This window comes from Osmerus mordax, chromosome 8 (genome assembly GCF_038355195.1).
Source record: "Osmerus mordax isolate fOsmMor3 chromosome 8, fOsmMor3.pri, whole genome shotgun sequence".
NCBI classification, from domain to species: Eukaryota; Metazoa; Chordata; class Actinopteri; order Osmeriformes; family Osmeridae; genus Osmerus; species Osmerus mordax.
In genome coordinates, this window is record NC_090057.1 from 16,665,071 (window position 1) to 16,678,225 (window position 13,155).

The 13,155-nt window shown below is 46.2% G+C and overlaps 1 protein-coding gene across 2 annotated transcripts in view; it reads left to right on the forward strand.

The window, feature by feature from the left end:
* Nucleotides 1-13,155, forward strand: part of LOC136947954 (glutamate receptor ionotropic, kainate 2) — a 99,020-nt gene that overhangs the window by 46,197 nt on the left and 39,668 nt on the right. For both annotated transcript variants that reach the window (XM_067242196.1, XM_067242197.1), the window contains exons 5-6: nucleotides 39-92; nucleotides 1,345-1,518. In XM_067242196.1, the coding sequence (XP_067098297.1) occupies nucleotides 39-92; nucleotides 1,345-1,518 (228 nt within the window). The remainder of the gene's footprint in view (nucleotides 1-38; nucleotides 93-1,344; nucleotides 1,519-13,155) is intronic.

Genomic DNA, 13,155 nt, shown 5'->3' on the forward strand with positions numbered 1-13,155 from the left:
CCCTTTATTGAGCAGTTGGGGTTGTGTGTTCCCTGCAGGCTCTCGCCATGGGAATGATGACGGAATACTACCACTACATCTTTACCACTCTGGTAACTATAACAGGAGTTTACCATTAACAATGTACTATTAAGAATTTACTACCCAAAAAATTGACACTGTATTTCAAGTGTGAGGTGAGAGTAACCATATTCAAATGATTGTCTTATCAGAAATGCATGGACACATGTTGAGTGTACACAGAAAAGACTCCCCAGTAACGTGTCATTTACATTCCTTGACTTTTAAGTACCTCAGTGTTGGATCCCATGAAACAAAAGCAGTGTCATATTACCATTCAGACTTTAAGTTATGTGTCCCCTCAACTATGAAGAGTCCCTTTCATTCTAGCTGGAGCAAAAGTCTGTGTTCCCTGGGCAGATAGAAGAGAGAGAGAAGGAGAGACAGAGAGAGTGTGAATGAGCAAGCTCAGATAATGGACCGAAAACTAGGAGGCTGTTACCAACATAGTCAATTATCGTCCTAAGAACTGGGCTTGTGCACCTATTTGGGAGCATAACAGTAAATGTTAGGGCAAAGATCTGACCCTGGGTATGTAGTTAAGAGAGGAGCCGGAGATGGTGATTGTGGCCTTGTTTCAGTGGCCTGCTGTTGCTTGTTAGTCTGGACCCCTGCCTGCTCCAACATTGACGGTTTTGGCAGGGAAGAGACCACAGCCCATGGCCAATGCCAATACTGCAACACTTTGGTACAGACCCAGAGAGTATGGCTGTGAACACAAACAGCCAAACCCAAAATGCACGCACTCACATACAGACAGGCACCCTACCACTCACATATACTCTAATACACACACATACACACACATGCTTACATTCACACACATACAAATAGGTACAAGCACACACTTCCCCTATCTGTGGTCCCTGTCCACAGTACATTGTACCCAGCCCACAGACATCATCCTGGCCTGGTCAGAAGCCAGACACATGGCTGGCCTGTCAACAGGGAGACAGTCTTTTATTTCCTCATGATAGATGACGGTCCACCAAGTCTTGCCTGTGCAACCTTGAAAGCCTTCGCTTAATCAAGGCCACTGCCTCGGCAGCAGCAGATGAAGCATCTTCTGAAAATAACTCTGTGTCCCCTCCCGCTCTCCCTTTTTCTCTGCATGGGATAACCATCAGCATATACAGTATGTTCTAAAACAGCATATATGTTCGAATTCCTGAAATAAATCAAAAGGGACTATTAATGAAAGCTTTATCAAGAAATTAATTCATAAAAAATGTTAAGTTAAGTAAAAGCATTGATGGTTAATAAATACAGCTGCCTTATTTCCAGGATCTCTTTGCCCTGGACATGGAGCCGTACAGGTACAGTGGCGTTAACATGACCGGCTTCCGGATCCTGAATACAGAGAACTCTCAGGTGTCGTCCATCATCGAGAAGTGGTCTATGGAGCGGCTCCAGGCCCCACCCAAACCCGACTCAGGCCTCCTGGACGGCTTCATGACTGTAAGCATGGCTGCACTTGCACCCAACACACACGCACAACCACACAATATCCTCCAAGGTTCCATTCTGCATGCACAAACATGTTTATGGGGGATACTTAATCTCACGTGTGACTGTGAAGCCTATCGATAGGGATAGCCATAGATTGCATGGCCATGTTTGTCACATGTTGCGATTTTTGTGGTAAAAGCTCCTTTTTATCTTTTATGTGTAGAAGGTAATGGCGTGGTCTTAGAGTTGCCTTGTTGGTTCAATAACCATGCAAGACAAAGACAATGTATTTTTTTTTACGTACAGTATATGCTGGGTCCACCCAACAGAGGGTGTCCAGGGTCTTAGCCCAGGGGATAGGCTTTTAGGATGGGCAGAATCCCCAGTCCCCCGATCCCCCCTTCCCCCTCCCATGTGTGGGGCCTTGGGGCTGTAGCTCCTGGGTCTGAAAGCTGGGTAATGAGACAGTGTGGATGGTAATGGCCGTTTATCTGCACTCCTTTCCTGGCACCACTGCGCTGGGAACGCCGCCAAAATATGACAATCTGTCAGTGTGCACACACAGAGCGCAAGAGCAAATTGGACAGAAATTATGGCCCCGTTTTTTTAGGGCAGCGTCCAAAACAGTGAGCGATGAGGTGGTTTGAAAGTGAAAACCAAAGTGGGTTTGGTCATTCAAGGTCCCTCGCGGTCCCATTTGTTGGAAGCGGACAATTGTTTTATTTCATGAGAATGGTGTCTTTGTTTCTCTCGCTCTCTCACTTTGTCTTTCTTTAGCTATCTATCTATCTATCCATCTCTTTCTCTCTCTCTCTGTCTGTCTGTCTGTGTCTGTCTATCTATTCACTGTAGAAAATACATATCTTTCTTTCTCTCTCTCTCCCCCTCTCTCTCTTTTGTCTCTGGATAAAAAATTGTGCTGAACATCTGGAGACAGGTGTAATAAAAGTCTTCAATGAAATCAAAGACGAAATGGCAAAGCCTTTGAATGATCATATGCCTTTCCAAAAACCCGGGGTACACATTTTGACACGCTTGTCAGTCAATATTTCACAGATTCCAAACAAGAAGAGATTATGAACAAAGGGTAAGAATCTTCTCTGATGTCTTGCCAGTGAGATATTTCTTAACTCCTACAGAATAAAAAACACATCTAATATCCCCGAAAGCAATCCCAAGTGTTTACTTTCTTTCCCCTGAGGCAATAGCATTCGATGTGTTTTGCAGAGTTATTAATACAGAGATTAATGAAACTCACCAAGAAGTTAAGCGCCTTTTATAAAAAAGAATTATATAGGAAATTAATTGAATGCAAGACTAGGGATGTGCGGTTTGATTAATTTGAATGCTATGAATCATTTTGTCAGATGCCATAATGCATATTGGCAGATTTCATGGCACTAGAGCTTCTGCTAAATAATAAATAATAACGTCCAATAGCTGGGTACATGCTTGATAAACTGCTTCATTAGTGGGCTCTATTTATAAGTCCCCACAGTGAGTTATTCCATCTTCCAGAACATTCCGTCCAAAGATGATTACATTTAATGAATGAATTGTGGAAATATGAGGCTGAGGACTATCGCATAATGCAATGAGCTCTTGTTTTTGTGGATACATTCAAAGAACTTGGAAAATGTGTCTGTGTTGCACACTTGAAGAAAGTGATACTCTCAACAGTGTGCGGGGGGAGATTGTCTTCTTTTATTCAAACTTTAAGATCTCACTTACAAACAACAACTGCTTCTTTTTCTTTCCCTCGACAACTCGTCTAGCTTAGCTTTTTCTTCTTCCTAACCGTCATGCAACTGCAGTATCATTACTTACTATCAGCGCCATCTAAGGCCAAAACATGCAACAGCATAGTAAATTAAGAAAATAAAAGGCCACAAAATTATGAAACGGGACCAAAGAAAAGACAAAATGGGGGGTATGCCACACTCTCCCCTGCTTAACTAAATGTCGTCCCGACATTTCCCGGCTCAGTTCCTTCTGTTTTAAACAGTTTGATCACTTACAGGTTCGAGTCCATTATTCAAGACACACATCTGATGACAGATTTCACATCACATCTATCTCAACTTAATGCCATGTGTTAAACAGAGGAAGTCATTGTGCACTACGACAACCATCCATTTACTCCGCTGTGTTCACGGGTAGCTTGTCTTGACTGGAATAGGCGTGACCTTTGACCTGTAGTGTAATCACATCACATAGAATCTCATACTTCAATGATACTAATAACACATCACTTTTCCTTATATCGTTTTGTTATAAGATTCTTTTCACAGTTAGTCTTTTCAACCATACTCCTGTAAACACATTATATTACAACCACCATTTCTTCTTCAATTATCCTTGTGCGATTCTAAGTGTACAAACTGACTTTGTGTGGGCCTATACAAACTAAAAGTAGCTTTTCTTAAACATTTTCTTCACAACACATTTCCATTTTCACTCCATCCTAGGACTTTGACATGAACAGGAACTTACAAATTGCATCCATCCTAATACTGGATGGCAAGAACTGGCATCTCTAAAATGCATCATATGATCTCATAAACTTAATTCAGTTACGGTGGGCTGCCCCAACATATCATATGTGAATGTTTTGGGAGCATGTCTATTTCTGAAAGGATATTGTCTTGCAGGTGGTGAAGATGGTGGAGCCACTTATCCCTCATTGCTTGCTGTCTTCAGCTCAGCATCTTCCATTTCCTCACTCGGACCTGCTGTTACCGTCACTTCATTTTCCAGTTCAGTCCCAATCTGTTCTTCCTGCTTTCTATCTGCATCTGATGTCCACAGGGTCTGTTCTCCTATCACATCATCTCCCTCAGGTGCTGGTGTTGCAGCCCGTGGCTGGAAGGCTGTAGCCTCTGGTCTGAGGTTGCTCCTGGTTTGTGCTGCGGAATCTCCTTTGGGCCATCCGGACATGCATCGCCAGTCATCCTCTTCAGAGTCAGATGAAGACTCGGGTTCTGCATTCTGTGTTGTTGATGTCTTTTTGTCTTCGTGTGTTCTCTCACCTCTTTTCTTTTCAGGCTTGTGTGACTCAACTGGCAGGAAGTCACAGGGGAGTAGCAGATTCCGATGAAGCACTCTGGTGCGACCCTGGCCATCCTCTGGTTGTACTTCGTAAACTGGACTCTCTGGGTGTTTTCTCTTGACTACTACTACATGGACTTTGTCTTCCCAGAATGACCTGAGTTTCCCGGGTCCACCTTTTTCGGTCAAGTTCCTTATGAGAACTCTGCAGCCAGGATACAGCTCAGCACCTTGAATCTTCCGGTCATACAGGTTTTTCCCCCTGTTTCCACTTGCCTTTGCAGCCTTGGAGGCTAACTGGTACGCCTCTTCCATCCTCCGTTTCCATTTCTTTGCATAGTCATCATGAGATGCACTGCCATCACTGTGAGGGATACCGAACAAGATGTCAAAAGGCAATCTGGGGTTCCAACCAAAGAGCAGGTAATATGGTGCGTATCCGGTGGACTCATTGCGCGTGCAATTGTAGGCGTGTACTACTTTGGCAAGAGAGTTTTTCCAATCTGCTTTAGCTTGATTATCCAGGTTACGCAGCATGGCCAGCAGGGTGCGGTTGAAGCGTTCCACTTGACCGTTCCCCTGTGGGTGGTATGGGGTGGTGCGAGAACCTTGGATGCCACAGTATTTTTGGAGCTCTGCAAATAACTTATTCTCAAACTCTCTACCCTGATCATGGTGTAATTTACTGGGGAAGCCGAATTTGAGAACAAATATCTTCTCAGCTGCAGTTCGAGCACTGTTATTTGTACACGCATACGCCTGAGCGAATCGTGTAAAATGGTCCATGACCACCAGAATGTACTCATATCCTCCTTTACACTTCTCTAGGTGCATGAAGTCAATTGAGACCATCTCAAAGGGGTATGTTGTCACAATACTGGTAAGTGGTGCTCTTACTGCTTTCTGCGGTCTTTTCCGTTTCACAGTTACACACCTTGTTGATGTGATGCTCAACGTCTCTCTGCATGTGAGGCCAGAAAAAGCACTCACGGATTAGATGGAGTGTCCGTTCAACACTCAAGTGTCCCATCTCTTCATGCAGCTCTCTCAGGATAAGGGGACGGAACTTTGGAGGCACAACCAGTTGTGTTCGTGTTGCTGTTTGTCTCCGGAGAACATCCTCAGCATCAATCACCAACTTTGCTTTCTCCCTTGCAAACACCGCCAACTCACTGTGAGCGTCCTTCACCCTCGGCCACTGCTGTTGTGCGACCTGCTGTTTCACTTGCTTCAGCAGTGGATCCTCGTCTTGAGCTGTTCTCAGTGCTTGAGGGGCGATCTGCTTCGCTGCGCTCATCCCCGGCTCACTGCTCAGCTCTGCGATGGCTGTGGTGATGGTCACTGGACACAGCAACGGCTCTCTCTCCACCTGGTGGACTGACAACCCTTTGGAGACGCTGGACAAGATTTCAGGTTGTATCTGTTGTGAACAGGTTAGCATATACTTCTCTATGTCAAGGGGCATTCTTGATAGGCCGTCTGCGTCAGACTTCCCTGGCCTGTACTTAATTGAAAATCGGAAATCTGCCAATTCAGCCACCCATCTCAGCAGTGTGGCATTCAATTTAGCTGTCGCACATATGTGAGAGGGTTATTATCTGTATATACAACAAACGATGGAGTATAATACAAATAATCCATAAACCTCTCGCATATGGCCCATTTCATTGCCAAAAACTCTAGCTTGCCAGAGTGTAGATGGTAATTCTTCTCTGGAGCAGAGTGTGCGGGAGCCATACGCGATGACCTTTAACCTTCCCTCCTGTCTTTGATAGAGCACCGCTCCAAGTCCCTCCTGGGACGCATCACAATGCATAATGAACGGTTCTTCAAAGTCTGGGTAGCCCATGACAGGAGGACTGGAGAGGTGATCTATCAGCTGACTGAGAACTGTACTGTGTTCTTCTGTCCACATGATACGCTGGTGTGAGGGTACCTGGCTTTGCTTTGTCTTTCTCACCACAGCCTTCTGCTTCTTCGTCTCTTTTGGGGTCTCACTGCTTGGCTTCTCAGCGCACAGCAGTGAATAGAGAGGCTTAGCTATGCGAGAGAAGTTTGGAATATAGGCTCGGTAGTATGAGATGAATCCCAGCACTTTCCGCACCTCACCCACTGTAGTTGGCTTCCTCCACTTCATATCTTGCACTGGGGCTACCTCTGCAGGATCCATTGTGTAGCCTTCCTTTGATACGATTTTTCCCAGAAATTTGACTTGGTTCTTGAAGAGCTCACATTTCTTTGCAGTCAATTTCACCCCGTGCTGTTGGTAGCGCTGAAGCACCTTTCTCACATCTTCCAGGTGATTATCAAATGTTTGGCTATGCACCAGGTTATCGTCTAGATATGGCTCGTAAATTTCATCTCTGAGTCCGGATAAGCACTCTTCCATGCTGCGCTGGAATTACATTTACATTACATTTTACATTTAGTCATTTAGCAGACGCTCTTATCCAGTGCGACTTACAGTAAGTACAGGGACATTCCCCCGAGGCAAGTAGGGTGAAGTGCCTTGCCCAAGGACACAACGTCAGTTGACATGACCGGGAATCGAACTGGCAACCTTCGGATTACTAGCCCGATTCCCTCACCGCTCAGCCACCTGACTCCCTAATTCGGAGGGTGCGGCCGACAAGCCAAAAGGGATTCGGATCCACTCGTATAGGCCCCAGGGCATTATAAAGGCTGTGAGTGGTCTACTACTCTCTTCCATGAACCCTTGATGGTAGGCCTTGCCTACACTGAAAACCAGGCACTACCATGTAAACTATCAAGCATATCTTGAATGCGGGGAATAGGATGGCGATCTGGCAGAGACTTACGGTTGAGTTCTCTATAATCACAGCACAGACGGAGGTTCCCATCTTTTTTTCGCACACAGACAATGGGAGATGAGTAGTGTGACCATGATTTTTGGATCCAGCCCCTGTTTAACAAGTCCTCTAAGTACTGTTTTACTTCTTTGTGAAGTGGCTTAGGCAGACACATAGGTACGTCTTACAGGTGTTGTATCTGTGAGTCTGATTTTCAGTTGTAGGGAAGGGATGTATCCAACGTCATCATCGTCTCTGGCGAACGCTTTGCATTCCTCCCTCAACATCTGCTTCACTTGTCGCTGCTGAGCCAGGGGGAGGTGAGTCAGTGTGAGTGGTGGGTCCCACCTTTCCTCGTCCTCCGCTGTCCTTCTCTCAGGCTCAGGCTCGTCCTCTCTGCTGACCTCTGGACATTCAACGGGAGAAGCTGGCTGGGGAGTGACTGGCTTGGCGTCCACTGGATAGACAGCTTTGACAAGTTCAACCTGTCCCAACACTGTGCATGGGCTCAGGGTGACATAATGACAGGTGTTATTGGTGATAGGCAGTGCTATGCGAGAATATGTCCCTTTGCTAAGAGTCATCATGCTCTCTGACATACTCAGGCCATCTGGCCAGGAGGCATGTTCATCAGGCAGAAAAAGAGCTTCTTGACTGGACAGTAGCGGACCTGTTCTCACTGCTCATTTTACAGTTCTCACCTGACCAGCTGGGATCACTTCCTTCTGCCTGCCCACTCTCACTAGGCCGTCACTGCCCTGAGGGTCACTGTTTTTAATAATGTTCACTAACATTTCAGTCTTCTTACAGTTAAAAGAGAAAGCTGTGCTCACAGCCTGTGTTATTACTTCATGTGGACCCTCCACACCCTTCTTTAATAACAGTTAAATTACATTGTAACCAATGATTGGTTCTTCTGCTGCTCCTTTCTCACCTGTCACGAGCATGGGCACTTGAAGCGTGAACTCTGGAGCATGTGATGGGTCTAGCTGGAACGTGACCTCCACCCACCCTAGGAAAGGGATGTCGGTCTGGTTGACGGTTTTCACCACAAGAGAACCAGGGCCAAGGAGATCTTCAGTGCTCCGTACCTTCACCTTTGGGATGCACTTCTTCCTCCAGGTGTCATTGATGAGACACACTTGCGATCCAGTGTCCCATAAGGCTTGGGTCTTCACTCCATCTAGGTAACAACTCACCATGCACCTCTTTCCAATAAGACGCAGCAGCTGTGAATGATGTCGAGGGGAGACATGGCTAACATAAGCAGACCCTCCCAATCTTCCACCTGGGGAACACCTTTCTGCTCGCAGTCTCTCTTCTAATTGGAAAATGCTTTCTCTGAGAATAGTCGGGGTGTTGGGTGACCCGCTCTGTTGTTCTGGAGTGGCAGGGGAGGTATATTCTACGGTCTGTCCTTTGATATTAGCTGAATCAGTGCTACCTCTTGTGTTCCTTTGGCCTCTGCATCTTTTTGAGAAGTGTCCACTCAGGCCGCATTTGAAGCAGTGGTCACACTGTTCATCAAGACAGTGGAGATGGTTGTGGACTTCAGGAACAATACAGCCCCACTCACCCCCATCACCCTGTGCGACTCCCCAGTCAACACTGTGGAGTCCTTCCGCTTCCTGGGCACCATCCTCTCCCAGGACCTCAAGTGGGAACTGAACATTAGCTCCCTCACCAAAAAGGCACAACAGAGGATGTTCTTCCTACGGCAGCTGAAGAAATTCAACCTGCCAAAGACAATGATGGTGCACTTCTACACAGCCATCATTGAGTCCATCCTCACCTCTTCCATCACCGTCTGGTACGCTGCTGCCACTGCCAAGGACAAGAGCAGACTGCAGCGTATCATCCGCACTGCTGAGAAGGTGAACGGCTGCAATCTGCCTACCCTCGAGGACCTGCACACCTCGAGGACCCTGAGGCGTGCGAGGAAGATTGTGGCCGACCCCTCCCACCCTGGTCACTCCCTGTTCCAGCTACTCCCCTCTGGCAGAAGGCTGCGGTCCATCAGGACCAAAACCTCACGCCATAAGAACAGTTTCTTTCCATCTGCTACTGGCCTCTTCAACAAGTCCAAGGACTCCCATTGACATTCATTCACTTATTTAACTATAAGTCCATCTAATGGCAATTCAGTATGCATAAGCCACTTTATCTCAGTATCCGACTGCACTATGTTGACCATTCACGCTGCTCATTATTCTTATTTTTATACATATTTTATTTTATATTTAAATTGTTGTATTCTTAGATTGTTTAGTTCTTAGAAATAGTTAAACTTTTGTACTTTTACCTAATTTAAGATCTGTATATGTTTAGTGTTTTGCACCTCCCTGCCACAGTAAATTCCGTGTTTGTATAACATACATGGCGAATAAACCAAATTCTGATTCTGATCTTCTCCCCGGTCTTGACATCCTCTGCATGCCCTCTTCCCTCTGCTTTGGAACTGGCGAGATGGTCTTGCTGAGTACTGAACATTCTTTCTCAGCTCAGCCACTTCCTCTCTCAACTGTTTCACTGCATCCATCAGTTCAGTTTCTGCTGGACTTTTTGCAGCTTGTATCTTCTGGCTTTTAACACTGGCCTTGACTGAAGTGCTGTGTTCAGACGGCTGGCCAAAGTCTGTTTCCCTGTCTTTTTACAGCTGGTAAGTAGTTGTTTCTGTTTGTAGCTCATTTATTCTGGCTGGCTTATTCTTGATACTTTTCTTCAATTTCTGCTGTGTCTCCCAATCAACAGCAGCCGCATCATTCATTTTCTCTCGTCAGTCACTCCCTAGATCATCCAGGTGAGATTTCAGCTGCATTTTAACATTATCACTCAGTAGTCCTGTACTGACTGACCTAAGAAACTTCTTCTGAATGAGGTCTGGGCTATACTGTACGTCTGAGCTGGCATCTTTTGCAGCCGCCAGTAGCCTCTCTTTGAGTTCAACTGCAGAAAAAGAAAGTTTTGAGGGGATTCTTTTGCATCTTGAGTTATGTTAACGAGTCTGTGGAACATATCTGTAGTACTGTTTTCTTTGAAATGGGCTTTGAGAATCGTCTTCAAGTGCACCAGTGTGAAATTACTTTCACGTAAACTGAGCCCTGGCGTAGCCGCTTTTACTACCGCTTCAACAATTTCGAAATCACTGTGGCCCTTAAATTTTCCTGAGTCTATTTGGTGCATGAGGTTAGTGTACGATAACTTATCTTTCTGCCCCAGCTCACCGATCTGGCCATTAATTCGAAACTCACGTCTGATAACCACTTCAGGAGCTCTGGGGAATGGAAGCTCTGGTGGGCTAGGCGTTCTGTTAATTTTCTCCCGAAGCCATCTTAGTTCTTCCTCGAGCATTTTGGTCGACGTCTGGAAATTAAACTGCATTTCAGCATACCGTTTTTGTAGTCTTTGTAGCTCCTCATCATTTTCTTCATCCCTCTTTGGTTTGGGCGCGGTTTCTCTCAAGCGCTCAGCTGTAGCTAACAACTCTTGCACAAATGTCTCTGCTAGTCATTTTCCTCCTCGTCAAAAGGTTTATCCACTGTTTCATTAATTTCTCGGATCAACGTGTGCCTCTTCTTATCTGGTGAAACTTTGGCTTGGATACACACCTCTCTTAGCTGTTCAATAGTTAGCCGACACAGTAGCTCCGTTAGCTGATCCTGTAGCTGCTCCAGCTCCATTTTGCGTATTCCAACGTTTCTTCTTTTTTTTCAGACGTCTTTTTGCATTATGTTGGGTCCCTGTTCGGGCGCCAATTTTGTTGCACACTTGAAGAAAGTGATACTCTCAACAGTGTGCGGGGGGAGATTGTCTTCTTTTATTCAAACTTTAAGATCTCACTTACAAACAAGGACTGCTTCTTTTTCTTTCCCTCGACAACTCGTCTAGCTTAGCTTTTTCTTCTTCCTAACCGTCATGCAACTGCAGTATCATTTCTTACTAACAGCGCCATCTAAGGCCAAAACATGCAACAGCATAGTAAATTAAGAAAATAAAAGGCCACAAAATTATGAAACGGGACCAAAGAAAAGACAAAATGGGGGGTATGCCACATCTGTACAGTTCGTATTAATGACATTGTTGTGATTTTGAGTGTGGTTCATAAATAGCTGTCTTTCACATTATTCCTATTTTCTAGTCTGTTAAAGGCTGTACTTTCACTAGTGAGATGTGACCCTCCGAATACCTCTTCTTTGACCTCCCCCACCCCTCAGCCTCCTCACCAAAAGTCTGAGCCAGCGGCTGCTCCTCTTCGCTCTGTGACCGCACCAACAGTTGAGCGGCAGATGGTTGTCGAGGCAACACAATCCCCATATCGTGAAGGATTGATAGTGAGAATTACGGAACGAAAGAACAACGAAGACAAGGGATACTGCCTGTGGTCACTTGACAAAAATGCTTGGAGCTCATCCACCACTGTGGGCCTTGTGTTGGTTTATGTTCATCTTCCATAATGAATTTGCCTTCCATAACCTGGCACATAAAACAAAGCATATCACTGGCTCTCAATGGTAGGATTGAATTAAGCGGGACATGTGTCAATGCAAAAAAGAGTAGAGACACAACTTAGAGCAGTGGGTGTGTAGGCATGTGTGTGTACTCATCAATTTGTGGTCGACGTATTCCATCGCCGTACTCTCCCACCCCCACCGGCCACCATTAACATCCCTCACTGCTATCACGACATTGCACAACACATACATTCACCTCACCAGACTAATGGTCCCGAAACACCTAGCAGACCATCAGTACAATGACCCTCCCTGTCTGTGTCTGACAACAGATACAGCGTTTCTACAGCAACAGTAAAAACTATCACTTGTACTGTACACAGCACAGCACGGTAAAGACAACCCCTGTTGGTATCTTCCAGAGGAGAGACTACTATGCGTACTCTCTACAGACCACTGTACAGGGAACACTGGCTGTGGCCGCCTTTCGTGTACACAGTTGGTGGGAGGGAGAGAGAACGATGGAGAGAGGGAAAGAGAGGACGCAAGAGGAAAACGGGCTCATCCTTGCGTTGACAAACACGGCTTGGAGCTGGAGGAAGAGAGCAAGGGAGGAAGGGAGGGCGAGGAAGAGAGAGACTCCCTGTTCGCTACTGTATCAGCTGTGCTGTGGTAGTAGGTGGGTGGGTGGGAGGGGGGGGGTGGTTCTGGGGCAGCTTCCCCTAACCCTGGACATCTTCGGGCGGACAAGGAGAGAGACACTGGCTGTAGCTGGGTTGCCATGACTGCGCCCTGTCCCTGTCTCCCTGTCTCCTGGCCACGGCAACAGATGCGAACCAACTCTTTTTTTCTCCCCTCTGGTTGTCGTGGCAACTGGCGCTCTATTACGCTGCCCCCCCCTCCTCTTATGCCCCCCTCCGTGACTCTCCTCCTTTCTCATCTGTCCTTCATATTCCATTCCCGGTCTTAGTCATCTCTACCATCATCCATTGAATCAACCATTCACTCTGCCTTTCTCCTCGCCTCAGCTTTGGTTTCCTTTCCTCTCCTCCCCCATCCTCTCATCTTTTCCCCATGTTGTCCCTGTTCTTTAATTCGCTTCTCTCTCCAGACTCCCATTTTTGTACCTTCCTTTGATCTCCTCAAACGCTGAGTGAAGAGCAGAGAGAGAGACATAGACAAAGACAGTCGAAGCTTTGTGATGGTATCTTAGCGTGTGTGTGTGGGGGGAAGGGGGGGTGGGGGTGCAGGAGGGGTAGGAGAGGGTATAAAACAGAGTGGCTCGGCATAATCGTTCTCACTTTTCCGAGGTGCGCGGAGACACACTCGCACTCCTC